Source organism: Empidonax traillii, unplaced genomic scaffold, assembly GCF_003031625.1.
Source record: "Empidonax traillii isolate 1590-97213 ecotype Southwest subspecies unplaced genomic scaffold, ASM303162v1 scaffold298:size702513, whole genome shotgun sequence".
Taxonomy (NCBI): Eukaryota; Metazoa; Chordata; class Aves; order Passeriformes; family Tyrannidae; genus Empidonax; species Empidonax traillii.
In genome coordinates this window covers 483,179-504,174 of record NW_020955491.1, presented here as the reverse complement: position 1 = coordinate 504,174, position 20,996 = coordinate 483,179, and the positions used below count along the sequence as shown (strand labels likewise).

Genomic DNA, 20,996 nt, shown 5'->3' with positions numbered 1-20,996 from the left:
TCTCAGCTCAACAGGGCTGAGACAGGGTTGAATTGCCTAACCTAAGGCCCTGTGCTCTACAGAAATTTGACCCAGATGATCGCCAAAACTCCTTTCCAACCTAGACTTTTCTGTGATTCTAGGAAAGGAAATTCCTGCTATTCTTTACTTTTTAGTTTAATTTAGCAAAAAGCTAAACCTAAAACAAAAAATGTTTTTTTGCTTTAAAAAAAAAATGTTTTTTTGCTTTACTTGTTTTAAAAATGAGCAGAATCAAAATAAGAGCAGTGATGTTAGTACAGACTGAGAAAAGGAAATGTGAGCTAACGTGTCTCAGACAGTAAGTCTCCTGATACAGTTTACAAGATTAATAATCATCTGCTTGTCTTTGTGCCCTTACAAATGAAGTTAAACAGGCAGTTAGCATTTACCTATTATAATAAGGTTTCAAATGGTTATAAAGCTTCTTTCAAAAGCCTTAAGGAATATTACTACTAATTAAGTCTTTTCCTGTATAATAAAAATTAAAGACCTGATTAACACAACATTTGTTTCTCCTTTATGCCCTGTGAATGAGCGAACAGAGACTTCTGTTTACTGTTTTGCTAATAACAATAGGGAATAAACATTGATTTTTTTATTTTAATGAGAAATTCAGAACATTTAAGTAACTATACATTTACTAGTAATGAGTATGCTTAACATGTAAGATTATTTTCAAAGGAAGACTGTGACCAAGTCCTGCAAAAGCTAGTTTCAAGGTAATTAGCTATTCATGTGTGGCCATAACAGTGCTAGGAATATACTGTGTATTTTAAATTATTTAAATATTAAATTATGAAAATACCCCAAACATATCATGTTCTGAAGTGCAAAATATCATCTGAAAAGGAGTACTTGCATGCTTCAGTGTTAATTCAAACCAAACCAACCAACCCTTAAACTTCATATTGCAAAAACAAACTATTCAGCAGTTCCCAATTATTCCTTAAGAAATAGTACTTTAGGTGTATGTACGACAACAGCTACCAACATTTTTCCCTTGTAGGCAGAGATGAGGTTATTCTGACTGTGCCTCAAGTTGCATCAGAAAAGTTTAAACTGAAGGCCAGGAAAAATTCCTTCATGGAAAGGGGGGGTCAAGCACTGGCACAGACTGCCTGGGGAAGTGATTGAGTCACCATCACTGGAGGTATTTCAAAGATGTGTAGATGTGGTGCTCAGGGACATGGTTTAGTGTTGGGTTAACAGCTGGACTTGATAATTTTAAAAGGTCTTTTCCAACCTAAATCAAAGAATCATAGAATCAGATGGGTTGGAAAGGACCTCTGAGATCATCAAGTCCAACCCTTGATCCACTACCACCACAGTTACTAGACTATGGGACTAAGTGCCACATTCAGTCTCTTCTTAAATAACTCCGGGGACGGAGAATCCACCACCTCCCTGGGCAGCCCATTCCAGTGTCTGATTACCCTCTCTGTAACGAATTTCTTCCTAATATCCAACCTAAACCTCCCCTGGCAGAGCTTGAGACCATGCCCTCTTATCTTACTGATAGCTGCCTGGGAGAAGAGACCAATCCCCACCTGGCTACAACCTCCTTTCAGGTAGTTGTAGAGAGTGATGAGCCTCCTCTTCTCCAGGCTAAACAACCCCAGCTCCCTCAGCCTCTCCTCATAGGACTTGTATTCAAGTCCCTTCACCAGCCTGGTTGCTCTTCTCTGGACTATGACTCTGTGATTCACACTGTGGGACAAGTCTTTAGCTTTGTTCCAAGAGCAACTGTTCAAGAGTGACATAGAACAGCCCATGTCAGAAGGAAGCTGAAAGATTATCTGGTCCAATCCTTCAGGGAAAAGTGAGCCTAGATGAGATTACCTAGCACCCTGTCCAGTCATATCTTGAAATCATCCAGTGATGGCACTCCACCATATTCCTGGGGAGGTTGTTCCAGTGATTACTTGCTCTCACTGTGAAAAATTTCTTTCATAAAAAGATGAAACCTCTCCCAATGCAACTTGCAACTATTGCCCCTTGTCCAATCCAAGTGGCTCCTTGTGAAGGGAAAACCTCCCTCCTCTTTGCAGCCAATCTTTAAGTACCGGCAAACTGTGATGAGGCCCCTCTGAGTCTTCTCCAGGGAGAAAATATCTAATTCCTTTAGACTTACATTGTAGGGCAGGTTCTCCAGCCCTGTGATCATTTTTGTGTCCTTTTGGACCATCTCTAGTCTGTCAGTCTTTTGTGGATTGTGGGGATCAGAACTGGACACAGTTCTCCGGGTGCGATCTGACAAGTGCTGAATGCAGCGGGATGATCTTACTTCTTATCTCTGCTAGTAATGCCCCTGCAGAGGCAGCCCAGGATCCAGTTTGCCTGAAGGTCCCTTTCAGCAAGGCTATTCCCAGCCTATAATGGGTTCATTGGTTATTCGGACCCCAGTGCAGAACTTTGCACTTGCCTCTGTTAAACTTCATACTGTTTTTGCTACCTCACTCTTCTAGCCTGCCCAGGTCTCTCTGTAAGATGGCTTTTCCTTCTGATGTGTTCATCTGACCACTCAGTTTGGTATCACCAGCAAACTTGGTGAGGGTGCTTTCAATCTCACTGCCAAGCTCAATTGTGAAAATGATCAGCATGGGGCCTCATATCAATCCCTAGGAGCTCCTACTTCAGACAGGCTGCCAGCCTGAGTAAAAACCACTGATCACCACCCTGTTGGCCAATTTTCTATTCATCTCATGGACTACCCATCCAGTTTGTATCTTGCCACTTGTCCAGGGAGAAGGCTGTGGGAATGTGTTGAATGCTTTGTTGAAGTTTTGGTAAAGGAAATCCACTGATCTCTTTGAGACAAGTGAAAGTGTTGCTTTGATGTAGGATGTGATCAGGCTGGTCAAGCACGATTTACTTTTGGTGTAGGTTTTTCCCAATCACCTGCTTCGTTTGGTTTGTAACAGTCTGTAGGAGGATTCTTCCATTACTTTTCCAGGGACTGAAGTAAGATTAATGGGCTTGTAGTTCCCTGGTTCCTCTTTTAGACCCTTCTTTTAGATGGGGGCTATGACATTTTGCCCTCTTCCAGTCGCCTGGGACATCCCCTGATCTGCATCACTTTGATCTTGCAGCAATGTCAGCCACTTCTCTTAACATCTCTTGACAGAGCCCTTCCAAGAGACCAAAGCCCCGCCCTGTTACAGCTATCTTGTTCTGTGATCCAGTTACAACGACGCTAAAGGCAGAGGCAAAGAAGATACTGAGAACCTCTGCCTTATCTGCATCATTACGAACTTGCTTCCTGGTCCTGTTTAGCAATGGGCCTCTGTATGTCTTCCCTGGGCTTCTGCTTACTGCTCAAATAGCTGAAGAACCCTTTCTTGTTGTTCTTGACATCTTGGGCCAATTTCAGTTCTAGCTGATTCTCAGCCTTCCTGACTGCAACTCTATGTGTCCTAAAAAGGTTCTTGTAGTCTTGGATGGCTATTTGGTCATCTTCCCATGGCCGGTATGCTTCTTTTTAGCTTTTAACCACACCCAAGGCCAGACTAACCTAAGCTAACAAGTTCAGCCCTCAAGGCTTGTTAGAATTGGCTCAGCAACATGGTAATATCAATGATTTGCTAACAAATTTTTTTGATGATTCCAACTGTGTTTAGACACTTTTAGAGTCCATCAAAGAACCCCACAGCTATACTAAGTAATACTACCCATGTATATGAAATACAAAAGCCAAATAAAACCCCCAGCCGTTAAGAACATGGACTTATGACCTGGAATTTCAAGGTATCTGCAATTATGTTATGCCCTTACAGAGGTTCTTGTTCCTTCTGCAGAGATAATTAATGAAGCAGGTGCTCAGACACTAGTTTTAAGAGACTGAAATTGTAAGAAACTGGCATTGAATTCAGTTTTCCTTAGAAAAGGCCCTCTCCAGTTCTAAGTCAATTTCAAGCTACTCTGGTGCAAAAAAACCCACTCAAACATATGGAAAAATCTTACCCTAAATTTATATTTCGTACTGCGCCTCAAATTCTTCACTGTGTAGGTAAGATCGTCACCATCATATTTTGGCTTGAAACCATATCCCTGCAGAATTAAAAAGGATCATTTGAAACATCTTTGCAGACCAGAGGATGTAACATACTTCATACAAATAATTACTGTTTCAAACTGTAATTGTTATGCTTTCTGACAAAGTAATGAGTGCATCTTCATTGTGTAAACACAATTTTTTTTTTTAAGAGGAATGAATTCATTATCCATTTTCCAATCAGAAGAGGAGAAAAGAACAGTAAGAGAAACATACAAAGGATCCCCACAAATTATATCTAACACTTTCAAAGGGTAGTATAGTATTAATTTTAAAACAAAGATAGTTAGGCTGAAATTACATCTAGAGGGACCACACTTCATGATGCAATTACTTTGATCCAGCTCTTATAAGGCTTAACTTTCACACAGAAATTCACAAAGCTAGAAGTAATTTTAATGTCTTTGCAGGAATTGGGCTTAATAACACTAAACACAATAAAAAGAAGAAAGCTATGTGGTTTGGTCACAACAATGACAAGTCATTAGCTTAATTTCAGAAAACACAGTTGCTTGTAGAATATTCTATCAAAAGTAATAATTATTACTCTTAGTACAATAACGTATCAAAACCACACATTAGTCTCTTTTCTTATTGAGAATAAGTATTCTAAACTTACTGAGTTCTCATCCTCCATCTCTAATATATATGAGATTCCTTCATCTGATGGTGTTCCTGAGGGTTTTGTCCACTGAAGGGATAACCAAGTAACTCCAGCATTAATCAGCAAAGGACTTGCTGGTGTGGTTGGGGCAGTGCCTGAGGTATGATACAGGACTTCTTCACTAAAATCACTGTTTAAAACAGACAGTATATAAACTAACTAAACAAAATAATTATTTTTTAGAAAAACTAAATTCTTACTAAACAGAGTTAAGACAGTTTCTTGTACAAAAGCACAATGGGAAATTGCAAGCTTGTACATGCAGAAGACTTAACTTGCCCATGAGTTGTTAGTAACAAAACATCTGAACAAGGGTAACATGTTCATAATTAAAAGATTTCTTTCAACGTTTTGCCAACCAAAATGTTTTACTTTTTCATATTAACTCAGTATTCTAAAACAGTAGAGCTCTATATGCAATAATATACTAATACCACAATGTCCTTCCCATTCAAAATGAAAACATGAAGGCATAAAAGCATATATGGGAAGACCTCAAAACAAATTTTGCTTATGCCTTCCAAGATTACTTTGAAGTACTAGTTTCTCTAGTGAATCATAGAGTAACAGTCTCATTCAATGTTAAGCTACTTTAATATGAAAATCTTATTTCAGAACAAATGAAGTAAAGTGTACAACTGTTAACCTTATCTGATGACAAGTAGATACACCTTGTGGTGAAAATACAAACAAGTTATATAAAAAGACCTAACGTGAAACAGAGGAATGGAAAATTCATTAAACAGGTACTGTACTTGCACAGATGATCTAACATGTTCTCAGGTGGCATTTGCTGCTTCTACAAGAGACCTGAAGAAACATTTACAGGTCTAAAGCTAATCTAGGTTTTTTTAACTATATGAAACTAATGTTACAATTAAACTACAAATGTGTAATTTTAATCTGAAAGCTAGGGATTACCTAAGTGAGCATCAGGAGGCCCTGAAAACGAAATCCTCTATACAGCTGAAACAACTGCACCAGTTAAATATCTCATGTGTTGGAACCTGACTAGCCTGAAGAAGCTCAATATAAAGATACCTCTTACTCAACCTACATTATAATAGCGCACATACTTAAATTTTGGTCTGCATTAAAGTACTTTTGGTAGTTTAAAAAAAAAAATCTTGCAAGATCAAGAGTGTGGACAGCACACAAAGTAGACATACCATCTGTGTGGACAAGCAGACTGTCAAATGCAGTCGAGCAAGAAGTGAAAAAGGGCAAAACGAGAAAACTCTAAATTTGTGGGTAAAGTAACTTTTTGTCTTCTAAGAAATCACAAGCAAGACAATCTCTGAAACAGAGATTGTGTGATACCTACAATTAACTAAACAAAGGTCAGCATTTTACAGGTAGTCTAAAGAAAGCAGGAAGAGAGGTTTGATATAAATGTGTATCTCTATTCAAAACAAACTATTGAAGGAGTTGTATCTTACAAGCAGATATAAGGTAAAAGACCCCACATCTTAAAAAGGTTTAATCTCTTTACTCAAAAATACACTGAAATAAACAAAAAGAGTTCCAGTGATACCTACACTTGAATGACTATTAAACAATTTCCTTAGAAGTACAACAATGGTATCCATTTTTTAAAATAGATTTTATTATTCAAGTATTCCTTAGCCACTGTTTCATGTGAGGTTAGAATTAAATTTAAAATTGAGTAACTCAAAGATAAAATATCTGTTCTTGATGGTTAAATTATTTAGACAAAATTCTGTCTCCAGATGCCTAATGTTCTCAACATTCTTTATAAGCAACAAATAGGCACTCTACACTAATGAACATTATTTCAAGAGACTTCTTAATTAAATAATACCATGAAGACAATAAAGCACATCTTCACAAGGCTATGAAATACTGATTTAAAAATCTATTCAGCATGATTAGTTTAAGAAGGGTACTTAACTGATCAGTGTCTTCAAAGCTTACGCTGGAGGAATTTGTAATATGTGCAGCTATTCCTAGCAGATACATTTACACTCAGATGCAAAAGGGGAACAGGAAGACAGCCTGAGCACTGGACCCTGGTTAACTGCCAGCTCCTCCCTGTCTTTATATTTATATAACAGTTCCAACTAAATCTCATCAAGACAAAGTCCAGGAGAGACTAAAGAGAATAATTAATTACAGGAACATCACCCAGAAGGCAGTAATGTAAAAAAGACTGTCAGAGCACACCAAAAATTGTTCTAATCCACTATAGTGTCTTCTGACAATGGTCCAAAGCAGGTGCTTAAGGAAAGACATGAGAACAGGCACTATATACAATGTATTCCGAGTACTCTCCAAAGCCTCCCAACACATGCCTCAGATCTCCTAAGTCAGTTGTATTTTCCCCACACTTAACAGTCTCCACAAGATTTCTTCTGCCTAGCACGAGTAATGACTTCAGCTCTGGCTCCCTACTCTTTATGCTGTCCTTCAACACTGTCCAAGCAGGCACTGTTGCTTCAAACACCTCCTTCTGCCAGCAGAAGGACACACAACACACATCCTCTATTTCACGCTATAAAAAACCCACTCTGATGAGCTGCAGCACAATTTTCATAATATTTCAAACAGTGAATTAAATAAAAAGAAATGCAAAATAGCAATTTTAGGTTGATGGCTAGGGAAACCTTATTTTTATGCCACACAGGACTTCAAGGTCCAAGTGCTACTAGGCAGTGTGGACACCACCAGGCTCCTCTAGGGGTGATGAGCCCCTGGTAGTGTGACTGTTAGCCAAGTTAATCCGCTTTGCCTGATGACCAAGAAGCACTCCCCAGAACTAATGCACTATGCAGTAGTGCAAGCATAACTTGAAAATACGTTGTTGTGGGGTTTTTTTCAAGTTTTTATTTATATTCTCTTCTGAAGTCAGATGTCACAGAGTCACAGAATGGGTCAGGCTAGAAGGGACCACAGTGGATCATCTGGTCCAACCTCTCTGCTTAAGCAGCATTGTCCTAGAGCACATGGCAAATGTCATTCATTCAAAAATTCAAAACAAAGTTTGGTGCTCTCCAACTTCTGAAAAGTAGTAATTAAAAGCAAGATGCACATATCCTAAGCGCTTATAATAAGCTCTAGAACTTCCAAAGAATTCATTGATATGGTAATGTCATATTCTGTCTATTCCCAGGGAGATTAACAGATACCTCAGATAAAGGGACAACATCCCAGTAAGGGGACATGGCACAAGGCACAACAGATACTTATGGCAGTGGGAGTTCTGCCAGACTCACTTCCTGCTCCACCATATGTTTTTCCCAAATGCACTTATGCATATGCATTCCATTTTTATGTACATAATATTTACCTCATTCCCATGTCATTTTTGGCTGCTAGCCTAAAGGTGTACCCTGTTGCTGGTGATAGTTTAGTGATCCTATACTGCTTCTGTTGACCATAATAACACTGGCAAAACTCTCCATTTCCTTTTCCCTAAAAAGAAATAAATTGATCACATTATTCATCCTGTTATATATGCATCCATCAATCAAAGTAACACACAAATATGAAGTAAACTCATTTTTTAAAATTAAATATAACTCAAGAATCTCCCATATAGTGAGGTAGTAGCATATGAAATCTTGTATGTATGTTAAATTAGCAGCTTCTCCCTTTGCTTTCCATTTTCCAGATCCAAAAAAAAAAAAAGCCATGAAGCTTCTGCAGCTCTGCCATCTCATGGTAGCTGTCCAGGTAGAGGCTGCAAGATGTTTGCAGGGGCATAGCTGATCCACCCCCTTTGTACAGAAGAAAGACTGTCACCGGAAAATGATCCTTCAGTGTCAGCTCTTGAATGCAGTATTGGACTACAAGTGAAAAAGCCACTATTTAGAGTGGCAGAATCATGCAATTAAGATCCTACTATTTTATATTCCCCAGGAAAAAAAAATTGAGCAATATTCTGATAATTGTGCCAGGAAATTACATATTTGTCACCCACCTCTAAACAGAAGCCACAATTTTCATACAACCTAATGTGCATAGTTACACACTGTAAACTACTTTAAAAACCTACAAAATTAAAAATACAATAGAAAAAACTTGCTTACTTCATCCCATTCTAAAAGGTAACTGTGGATTTTGGAACCATTATCACAAGATGCCTGCAACAGGAAAATAAGAAAATTAGAACTCTTAACTGGAAACAAGACCATTTAAGGGAAAAATATATGTATGGGCCAAACCATGACAAGAACAGCAGAAGGCAAATGATGCTCCTCTTATACAATTGTTTCACTTGCCAAGACAGTCCTAGTTCAGTCTCTATCCAATGAATGCTTGTTTCACATTTATGGTTTTGTTTTCTAATTTAGATCCTGAAAAAGTATTCGGGCAGCTGTGTAAAATGCTATAGTATTTTTCTGAGTAGCTGGATTGCAGATCTGCTCAGATTTGAGTCTTTTCAGACAACTTAATTTGCTTTGCACAAACAAGCTTATGTTCAAAAGCAGAGAATCAGTTCCACAGTACAGTAGGGGACTGAAACTTAGTAACTTTATTTGCAAAGGCTCCTTGCTTTTCCGTGAATCCTTCTCTTCTTACTGAATGCCACATTTGACCCAGTGCATCTATATCCAGTCATGGAACTGTGACTGAAATAAGTAAGTTTGATGAAAATTTTCCATTTTAATGAACTGATATTTTATTGCCAAATCCACAACAATTCTGAAGAGTTTAAAGTATTTATTTTAAAGGCTGTGAAGCAATTCTTACCTTCCATTGAAGAGTAAGAGAATTTTTGGTCCGATTAGTTATCCTGGGCAGATTTGGCGTATCAGGTTCACAACTCGATGTGGTAAAACTCTCTGCTTCTGAAGGGCTCCCCTTTACACAGTTGCATTCTACTTGTACTCTAAAGTGGAAAAGAGTCAGTAACATTTTGCTTCAAAATCTCTATCTATAGTTTCCAGAGAAAACTGAGTATTCAGAATTGAATAACAAAGCCTCGCTGCTTCATTATTAAAATATCACTGTTATAAATAAATAAGTGGAAACATCTTGGTCAATTAAAGTAATGTGAAAGAAAAGAATCCTCTACTTTGGATGTACATCATTACCATCAGTCAGCTTTAGTCTCATAATTATATTTGAAATATATCTGTTATTAGCCATACTTTGTTTGGGAAATAACGGTAACATTTTGCAGGCTCATAATCTACTGCAGACATATCAACAGATATGCAAGTGCTTTCGTCAGATGAGCACAGTGAAGCTATCGATATATTATCAGAGTCTCCTCTGCACTCCTTCAAGACCTTGCTGAGCCTGTTCACCCTGTCCTCTCCTTTAGGAAAGCTATGATTTAACTCTCCACCTACTTCAGAAGAATGAATTCTTGCTTCTGTCTCAAAGAGAAATGGTTTGTTTTTCAAACAGCTTGTCTCCAAAAGGAAATACGTTACTATCTTCCAGCCTCTCCTTGCCTCCTAAGTTGTGTAGCTATGCCTTGTGTCTTCCTTGGGTGAATGGCACATTACCTTATCCTGATTCACCTGTTCCTTTGAAAGAAAAAAAAAAAAACAAACCCAAAAAACCCCTTTCCTCTGATCACGGACATAAGACCTGGGTTGCTGCCTTATGAAGATGCAAAAATCATTATCCCTTGACTTCTACAACAGGCCCTACTAAAAAATCTGTCCTCATCTTTCTTATAAGACCCTTTTAAAATACTGAAAGGCCATAAAATGTCTCCCTGGAGCCTTCTCAGGCTGAACAACCCCAACTGTTTCACCCTGTCTTCACAGGAGAGGCGCTTCAGTCCTCTGATTGTTTTTGTGTCCCTCCTCTGGACCCACTCTAACAGGTCCACATCCTTCCTGTGCTGGGGACCCCAGAGCTGGATGCAGAACTCCAGGTGGAGTCTCAGCAGAGCAGAAGGGCAGAAGCACCATCTTTGACCTGCTGTCCGCGCTGCTTTTGATGCAGCCCAGGACACAGTCGGCCTTCTGGGTTGCGAGCACACACTGCCAGGTTGTTTCCAGCTTTTCAACCACCAGGACTCCCATGCCCTTCTTGGCAGGGCTGCTCTCAATGCCTTCATGCCCCAGTCTGTACTGATACCCCAGTTTCCCCGACACAAGTGCAGGAGCTTGCACCTGGCCTGGTTGAACCTCATCAACCCATGCTGAACCCACGAGCCCATCGCTCAAGCTTGTCCTGGTCCACCTGGATAGCATCCTGTCCCTCAGGCACGTCAACTGCACTACTCAGTTTGGTGTCATCTGCTGAGAGTGCACTTGGTCTGTATCACTGATGAAGATATTAGACAGTACTGGTGCAATACAAATGCCTGAGGGACACCATCTGGACATTGAGCCATTGATCACTACTCTCTGAATGTGACCAACCATCCTCATCCACCCTGAGTCCATCCATCAAATTGATATCTCTCCAATTAAGAGAGAACGTTGTCGTGAGGGACTGTCTCAAAGGCCTTACAGCAGTCCAGAAAAGTGACATCTGTAGCTCTTCCCTTGTCCATTGATGTAGCCGCTGCATCACAGTCCGCTAGGTTGGTTAAGCTGGACTTCCCCTTGGTGAAGCCACACTGGCTGTCTCAAATCACCTCCGTGTCTTCCATGTGCCTTAGCATAGTTTCTAAGAGCATCTGTTCCATGATCTTCCCAGGCACAGAGGTGAGGCTGACAGGTTGGTAGTTCCCAGAGTCTTCCTTTCTACTCTTTATAGAAAATGGGTGTGGTGTTTCCCTTTTTCCAGTCATCCAGGACTTCGCCTGGTTGCCATGACTTTTCCAATACAATGGAGAGTGGTTTCAAATGTGATGGTAACTATATCAGACAATTACTTCAGGACTCTGGGATGCAACTCATCAGGTCCTGTAGACTTAGGTTCAGGTTCTTCAAGTGGTCCCAAAACTCCTCTTCTCTTACTGTGGCAGGGACTTTGCTCCCCTAGTCCCTATCTCAAGGTCCATCCACTTGACAGGAGTGGGAAGAGAGGTTGTCAGTTAAGACTGAGGCAAAAGAGTTGTTGAATACCTCAGCCTTCCCCTTGTCTGCTGTTATTAGTTTGCCAGTTGTGTTCACAAGGGAGGATGTGCTTTCTCTGTCCGTACTTTCTGGCTGACATAGCTATAGAAGCCCTTATTAGTCTTTGTACCCCTCGCCAAGCTCAACTCCAAATGACTCTCCAATATTTAAAAACAAAGAGGGAAGAACACCTAACCACATCTTTCCAATCCTATGCTATTTCTTCTGACCTCCTGAAGCAGCAAATTCTGCTAGAATGGTACAATTACACTGAGCTGGGGCCGCACTTTCCAGTACATATGGGGTCAGGTTCACTGATCTACTGGAACAAAGAAAAAGTAGCAGAGTGTGACCTTCAGGTGGCCAGCAGTGAGCATCTTCCTGTGCTAGGTACTTTCCTCTGCTGCTTGGGGAAAATTGAGAGAAAGCAGCATCTCTGCCTGGCTCAAAGGATAGAAAAAGGTCACTGTGTTGGCATGAAGCAAAGAGCATGGAGGTAGGATAGGGGTGCACTAATAATCATCTTATGTTTTCCAAAATCGACTGAGTGGTCAACTAAGCCAAAAATGTTGATTTGTTACTCAAAGGAGGGTGAGAAATGGTAAAGACAATCTCTGAAGACCTATGTAAATACACAGATCCAATGAAACTTTTAAAATAAATGCACTGAATTTATTAAAGAGAAAATGATACTTACTTTGCATGGTAATCAGTTGCTGGCCTGAGATCATTTACAGTAACTTTATTTTCTTCTCCACTGTAAAGAGATACAATATTGTTACAGACTATTTCAGAATCTCATACACTTATAAAATGACATATATCATCTAACCCACTCACCTAACATACCTTCTATGAAATGTATTTGCTAACAGTGTAACACTGTTGCTAAATATAGTAAAATGTAAATGCATTTATCTTTGAATTTTAGAAGCTTCTCGCATTACTTGTTCTTTTGCCCTGGTGGTTTTGGGGCACTTTTTAGTTTGTTTGGTGCTTTTTAAAAAATAATTTTTATTTTCCTCTTTACTCAGTAAGTTGCATCTGTATGCATGTATGTTATTACACAAAAAAACCCACTACAGTACTGGGGCCTGCAGAAGCTCAGTACAACCTTGCAAAAACAATTATCTAAAGCTGTACCTGACTGCATACACCTACTTGCTAGAACCTAGTTAACAGAAAAGGCACCTAAGTAACATCAATTAGTTTGCTTTTGCTGACATCAGCTTACATTAGGAAAGCTCATTTATTTTCCTCTAGTTTCTAGGATAGGAATATTGTGATTCCATGAAATCCATGGAAGGTGACCATGATAAACTAGCTAGATACATGGGTTTATAATTATTACAGAGGTCTACACCTTTAAGGCTAAATTTTACTATTATGTTTCTCCAAATTGCAAAAAAATTACTGGAGACCATTGTGTTAGGAATGAAACAGTGAAAGGGTTTTGTTTGCTTTGTCTGAGTGAATTTACTTACTTTTTTCATGTTATAAGACTGTCTCTTATGAAAAGCAATTTTGGGGAAGGGTGGAATAACATTACTGGGAGCAGAAGCATGTGCTGACATGAATAATGATAAATACAATTTGTATTTCTCACTTCTTGCATATCTCACTATTTGAGAACCCATGGTTTCTAATGCATCTGACTGAAATGCAGCAAAGTGGTATAAAAACATGCCTCCAACATGTAAGAATAAAGTCTTTACATTCCAATTGATGGCAGAGACTTCAGTAATATAACAAAACAAATTCTACCGAAAAAGTAGTTAATTTCAAAATAGCAGTTGCACAAAACTGGTAATTATTTAACTCTCTGGAAAACAAGCAGATTTTAAATGAGGTTTTAACCCACATAACTCAATGCAGCAGCAATTAAATTAAAATAACAAACACCTACATGTATACAGTTTTGTACTTTCCATCTTTTCCAGTATTTGAAATCATCACTTCATAAGTATAAACTTCTGGCACGTCATTCTTGTCAGTGTCTTCTCTGGTGTCACTGGATGGAGGGGACCACATAAGCAGTGCTGTTCTTGCCTGAATATCCGACACCTGCAGAAACACAGCTTTTTGAGATCTCTGCCATTTAAGTGCTATTGTATATAAGCACTACTTTGCCAAATGGATTAAATAAGAGAGAAGAAAATAATATACCATTAGCAAATCAGAATATTTATACTCATACAATAGCTACTAACTTATTTTTACAGATGAAATCATACTGGAAATACAAGGAGTGCCATGAGAAAACCGCAATCCCGGGCACGGGGCTGAGGGCAGAGACACCTCTGGGTACCGAACGCCACCCAGTGGGCTGCTGAAACATGGACTGCAGCGCTGGTGAGGCAAAGCACACCCTAGGACACAGGGCACTTTGTTAAACCACCTTCAGGCACATTTTTCTTTGAAGTCACACAGAGTATGATTTTTTTTTTTTAATACCTTCTTGGAAACTCAGTTTTCTTATGAAATATATATACATATATATAGATGAAGGCATGCTCACAAGGTCCATGTACATATATGTAAATGTATATAGACAATATCCTGAAGAATTCCTGTGGTACTGCTTGCCTGCACAGCCCACCCTTTGCAGAAAGGCCTGGATAACAGTTGGCGTGATAGAAATAGGAGTATAAGCAGTGTGTGTGAATGCAACACCTCCAACTGCCCGACAAGTATTTGCCCCAGCAGACTAATCATGCTAAAAGGCAGTGACCCCCATGTGGGTTAAATGGAAATGGGGAATCACAAAGAGACTTCTGAAACACAGAAGTAATCAGCTTCAGAAGTATAAAAACAGCATGTAAACTTGTAACAGGGCTCAAAAATGCTGGAGTGGAACAGAGCAATGATCAAAACCTGGCCTGACAGTGTAAGAAATTGCCCCGCCACCACTGCTGCCTCCATCCAGGCCTGATGGATGCCATGAGTAGCTGCACCTCAGTTGATACGACAGCAGTTTGGCGTGCAGCAGACACAGACCCACAGCTTGGGTGTGTGCATGTGACCTGGAGGGGAATTTTCTCAGTGGCCTGTGGATTAGCAGACTGTAGGGAACAACATGGTTACATGCAAAGCTACTAATGCACAATGGAGATGTGTGACTAGAGGCACCCTCACTCCCAGAAGAGTAGGTGCTGCTTGAAACCCACACATGCTACAAGGCGCTGGGGATGCTCGTGTGAGCACCTAGGTGCATGCAGGTGATTCCAAATCTTTAGGATCTGTTACAGAAGGATGCCTAGAATTCTGTGGGTGTTTATAAATATTGCACTTCTGCTATTGTGGTTTGTACCTTGCACCCACCTACCGTTTACAATCATTCACAGAAGAAGGGAAACACATTCCATTCATTACATGAAATTATTAGTTTTACAGTATGACTGTAATATGTATCTATTTTGGTAATAATTGCTTTTGAAAATCTATTACCTGAGTATCAGAATCAAAAAGCTATCCTCACAACTGGTGTTTGCAAATTGCTGTGATCTACTGAACTAAAAACCTGAACTGAGCAACTTCAAGAATGAAGCAGAGAGAACATGACTTACTGATAACAAAAACAGAAAAGAGAAAAAAATTCAAATAATGTGAGCCTCAATGTCTTGGAAAAAATGTCACTAAACCCTTATGCACTAACATCATTGTGTATCATATCCTGAAAGGGATCAAATGCTAGTAGTGCTATACACTGAAGTTCTTGGGAAACACAATTCAAAGTATGGTAAGAAAAATTCCATATTATCTTGATGGGATCATAAACTAGACTAACACTATCTACAACCACCTCAGTAAAATTCTAGCATTTCTGGAAGTCTTTGGAGTTGTGGGAAGAATCTGATAAAAGCACCGTCTCCGACAATCTTAATCCCACCATCCATCCTGAGTTGCAGAAGGTGGTAGGAGACCCTGAAGGAAAAAAACGTAGGTTCTTCAGGGACCTACTGTACTTTAGGATTAGTGGCATCCATTCTAAGATGATCTATTCCTATGTTTAGCTACCTTAACAGCCAAATTTTTATTTCCTAATGTCCAGGCACTGTCTCTCTCACTACCAGCTAAAGCCTACTAGGCCTAGCCACCATGGAGTTGAACATTAGATCTTCCCCTCCTTTCTGCAGTCATTTTTTATGTATTTGAAGATACTTAGTATTCAAGTCTCCCCTCATCAAATCTCTGATCATTCTCACTGTTCTCTATCTCCTACTGATTCATTTTCTTTAGTGCTTTACCCAGAACTGCACATAACATTCCACCTAATGCTTTGCTAAAGCCCAATTGCCTTGTGCACCTGACTGATTACATTTCTTTCATACATCTTAGTCTATCTTTGATTACACCACAGAAGTAACGCTGTTCGTAGGAGTGAGAGGTGGCATTACAACTTGTATTGGGTTTGTGTGGCACGGTTTTGGTAGGGGGGATGGGGGAAGATACAGGGCTGGCTTCTGTAAGAAAATGCCAGAAGGTTCCCTCAAGTCTGACAGAGGCAATGCCAGCTGGCTCCATGACGGATTCACCACTGGCCAAGACTGAGCCCAGCAGCAACAGTGAGAGTGCCTTTGGGATAACAGAATAAAGAAGAGGTGGAAAAAAACACAAACCCAACCCTGCAGAAGAACAACTGCAGCCAGAGAGAAGAGTGAGAATAGGCAAAGAGAAACAGCTTTGCTGACACCAAGGTCAATGAAGAAGGAAGTGGGGGAGGTACTCCTGGCACTGGAGCTGAAATTCCCTTGCAGTCTGTGATGTAGACCATGATTAGGCAGACCATTCCCCACAGCCCATGGAAGTCCATGGCAGGAGCAGACATCCATCTGTAGCCTGTGCAGGACCCCATGTTGGAGCAGGGGGTTGCCTGAAGAAAGTTGAGAGCCCGTGGGAAGCCCACGCTGGAACAGGGTCCTGGCAGCTCTCCTGTGCCCAGCTGAGGAGGGGAGCAATAGAAGGGCTTTGGTGGGCACCTGGCATGCAGCCAGAGTCAATGCACCACAGATCTTATTTGAACATTAAAAGATTAGAGTTTTCAACTGTTCAGTACAGAGAGAGTGGGAGGGAGATCAAAGAGAATGTTACAGACTACAGAGTAACAGACAACTTAAAGGACTTTGACTGGTAAAATTAAACTCAAGAGTATTAGGGGAAATCATTATATATCAACAAGGATCAACAGAGAACACAGTGAAATGTTAAGTCTGTGACTGAATGAAAAATTGTTATCCCAAGTTATTCCCCCAGTGCAATGTTTATGGAACTCATATAAAACTTCCAGAAGACTTGTAAAATAATAGATGACAAATGTTAACACTGTGACTACAACAATGAAGCAGCATTATGTACCAAGCTAAAAACCAGTGACTATGTAGTGTTTTCTGGTGTTTTACCTTGTGTAAAAAGGCTGTGACTACAGAATATTACGAAGGGCCAAAGCTTTGCTGTGCCAATTTGCCAAAACTTAAGTGCAACAGTCAGTGGAACCAGAAATGCAATGAGAAAAGTATTCATAGAAGCTGGAAATTAAGGACATCCTAAAGGTGCATAAAAAGCCACAGTGTATAAACCTGATATAAACTGTTTGTACATATGCATGCTCACATATGTGAAGAGGGAAAAAGGAGAAGAAATATGTTAGCCAAAAAGATACAGTTCAACAGAATTTGCAGAAGTTGTAAAAACATTCAATGAAACAAAAGAAGCTAACAGGATGTAAGACAAAAGATTAAGAAAAAAAAAAAAAAAGGAAAAAACCATAGCAGGGAAGCTCCAAGTCAGGCACTGCTCTGTTACTGGTGGATGTAGAAATTAAAATTATGAAAAATTATTACCATCCTGCATTTGCAATGAGGCTGAAATCCATATCTATCTTATGCAACTCTGTTGCTAGAAAATTTATAATTTAAGTGAGGGATGTGTAATAAACATGGTGATCAGGTTAAAACACTGTTTCCCCATCAGAAATGTACACTCACATTTAAGAAAGGAGTTGCAAGTTTAAACTAGTAAGCCCTGCTGAGGAGCACTGGGAAGTGAACTACTTATAAAACAAGTGTTAAGAGGCATATACTTGAGGGCCTAGGAGAATGGGCTCAGGGCAGAAGAAAAGAACAAGAGGTACAACACTTAGCTCCTTGGCAGGGATAAATATTGGAAACAATTTCCAACCCTGTCTCCCATTCACCTGAATCTAACTGAAGTTACCACCTTCTTTTCTGTAACCCCAGAGGACGGCAGTGGGGAAGTGCAGGGTCTTCAAATATACAGCCTGTGCATGGGGGGATCAGTAAAGTATTAAAATGTCAAGAATTACTAAAATAAAAATTTCCTTTTAAAAACTTTTCCCTGTTGTATATATGCGCTATGGTAATGGCAACCACGGAAATGTCACAGTGTTTATGGCTTAAACAATGTAAAAATGTCTGTTTATGGCTTAAACAATGTAAAATGTAAAAATGACTGAAGGTCTTTTTTCTACTCTAGCGGACTTTACAAAGAAACAACTGCTCACCAAAGTCCACCCCTCCCTGAATGGGCCTACTAATTTGGACTGTGACAGGGACTTGAGATAAGAAAACGTGGTACTATTGTCCAATTATTCCAGGAGAATAATGTATCCATAAGTGAGAGACTAGAATGTTAATGGCTCAGACAATCCAGGTGAAAGATGTGCAGAGTAACCACTCAGGTGCTCAGGGCCCATCCAACACCTCAGGCTATAAAATGGGTGTGAGAAAGGTAAGGAGAGAGGCAAATCCTGCAAGGCAGGGTAGTGTTTCTTTGTCCTTACACAAGTGATTTAGCTGTGATAACTCCCCATGATGGGTCATAATTGGCTCAACTCCACTGACATAACAGACAGTTGTAATGTCTTAGAAGGAGTCAAAGGCTCAAATGTCCCGTGATCCAGTCCAGTATTACAACATCCATCGTAACACTCCCCACCCCAGGTGGCCTAAGCCCTTTAAAAGACTCAGGGGACTTTCCTTAGTGCCACAGATGTCACTCAACATACAGGCTTCTTCCCTCACCATCCTGGGCTTCCCTTGATGGACCCAGACTGCAGTCATCACTTTGCTGAGACTGGAACCCTCATCACTGAGATCAGGCCACAAGAAGAGAATCAATGGGACACTTTCAGAATCCACAGAGTGATATTTTTTCTACTGAATCTGTCTCTCTGTCACTCTCTTTCTGTCCCTGCCCCTCCTCCCCTTTTTTCCTATTTCTTTCTATCTTTCTCAACCTCACATTTACTGTTAAATAAAATCTGTACTATTGACTTTGCCATATGGTCTTGTTTGTACCTTGATTCGGGCAGAGGCACCTATCAAATAATTTTAAGAACCTGATCATAACAGTTAATCTTAGATTACATCAGCATATACTATTTTAAAACAAGACTCATAGAATACAAGCAGAGGACAGTAACCAGTAATTTCTTCACTTAGATGCAATTATTTAATATTGTCCTTTATCCTTGATGTTCAATAATATCCCAATAACTTTCTGAATGCTAGCCAAAGTTCTATTATGGAAATACTCAAGAATTCCTGTCAGTTTTCAATCACAAAACACTACCATATTTTCAAAAAAAAAACCTCTAAGGAAGAAAAAGGTATTTTTGAAGAACAAAGATTTAAGATCAGAAGAATTCACTATTATTATGTGCTCTGAGATGCTTTTCAGAAAACTTGGCATTACTTATTATTTTGTATGCTTATTCAAGTGGCTGCAATTGATTCTGGTTGCAGCTCTGACCTTTGTGCTTCAGCAAAGCAGAGTACAATACTTGAGTCAGAACCCTAGCACTGAAGAAATAAGAGGTTTTGCAAGAGTGAATCTCCTCATTAACTATATTACACGTGCCATTCTATGATTTGGGTCAAACAAAAGAGCAGTTTTAGCACGTGCAGTCTGGACTGCATTCACAGTGATGCATGATACTTAACTGTGAGGTGCATCACATTCTAGAAGTCCATAAACAAACACAGAACTACAAAATACGATGTCCTCCTAAGAGATTTGCATGCTTTGTAGACAACCATCAATACTCAGCCTTCTGTGCCATTCTTCATTTTGCTTTTGACTTTTCAGGCCCACTCCTCTTTTGCTTGCTTTGTTATTTGGTTAACAGACATGACAGCTGGTGGTGACTCTGCTCAGATGCTGAGGACTCATCATGGTGCAATCTGCAGAACCACTCCAACTTACCGCAGGGCATAAAAAAATTCAAGCCAGATCTCCTTAAGCAGAAGGGTCATTTGGTGGCAGCATCACCTTACCAACTTAATACTGCCACGTACGAAAGGATAGGGGATCTACACAGGCAGAAGTTCAAGAAATAGGGAGTTGCGAGGTAGTAAAATTTATGTATCTCATACTACATGGAACTGAAGGATATGTGTGAATGAAAGCACACCATGGAGACCACCACCTGATTTAGATGTACGTGCCCTGGACCTGCGCATTGAGACATGGGACAACCCAGGACAGGTCAGCTGTCAGCATTATTCCAGGCTTTCTGGAGCAGGATCTGGTGCAATGGACATGGCACTGGACAGCACCCTGTACGATTATCTGATCATATGACCACCACCACAGCCAGTACTGCCTGTGCCAGCAGTGTTTACCCAGGGAACACGGTGCTGACGATCCATCAGGAACCACAATCCACAGGGAGTGGACAGCCAGTCCTTCAACCAAAACAATACAAAACATGCAAGAATATTTCTGATGAGAACTATAAACAGAAGGCTTGAAAAAACAATCTCCTGGTTCGCTTGTGGGAGCACGAGGAAAACATTTCCTCGATGAAACTGTGGGAGGGTAGCTTGTGATCCTACAAGGCCTGAGTAAGTAACACAGACTCCTATCACATCACACCACACTCCCCCAAGCTGCAACATCACCCAGCCTTCCACCCGCTCACAGCCCTGACTGTCCCTTGCCTTCACAAAGCATAAGCCTCTCCAAGTGCTGGCAGTTTGGCCTTTTGCCTTGTGTACACCACGCAGTCTGTAGCAGACCACCACTGCCTGTGCTTGTGATGTCTTCTGAGGTCTGCAGAGATCACTCGCAGGCACACAGCTACGTACTATGTCGTTCATGCAAGGACATGGTAGGGAAGGCAAATGGAGTGCTGGTCTAAAAGGCATGGATGGTTGAGATGGGGTGGAAGGGAGTGAAAGAAAACACAACACTACTGGCACTCCATTGCTTTTCCCTATGTTATTAGCAACACAGCAGAAGACCACACCTG

At 40.2% G+C, this 20,996-nt stretch overlaps 1 protein-coding gene across 9 annotated transcripts in view; it reads right to left on the bottom strand.

Moving 5' to 3' along the window:
• FNDC3A (fibronectin type III domain containing 3A) overlaps positions 1 to 20,996 on the bottom strand; it is a 116,952-nt gene that overhangs the window by 20,213 nt on the left and 75,743 nt on the right. For all 9 annotated transcript variants that reach the window (XM_027890818.1, XM_027890820.1, XM_027890819.1 and 6 more), the window contains 7 exons: positions 13,632 to 13,789; positions 12,423 to 12,482; positions 9,450 to 9,588; positions 8,786 to 8,839; positions 8,044 to 8,168; positions 4,692 to 4,866; positions 3,982 to 4,068 (listed from right to left, as the gene is read on the bottom strand). In XM_027890818.1, coding sequence (XP_027746619.1) covers positions 3,982 to 4,068; positions 4,692 to 4,866; positions 8,044 to 8,168; positions 8,786 to 8,839; positions 9,450 to 9,588; positions 12,423 to 12,482; positions 13,632 to 13,789 — 798 coding nt within the window. The remainder of the gene's footprint in view (positions 1 to 3,981; positions 4,069 to 4,691; positions 4,867 to 8,043; positions 8,169 to 8,785; positions 8,840 to 9,449; positions 9,589 to 12,422; positions 12,483 to 13,631; positions 13,790 to 20,996) is intronic.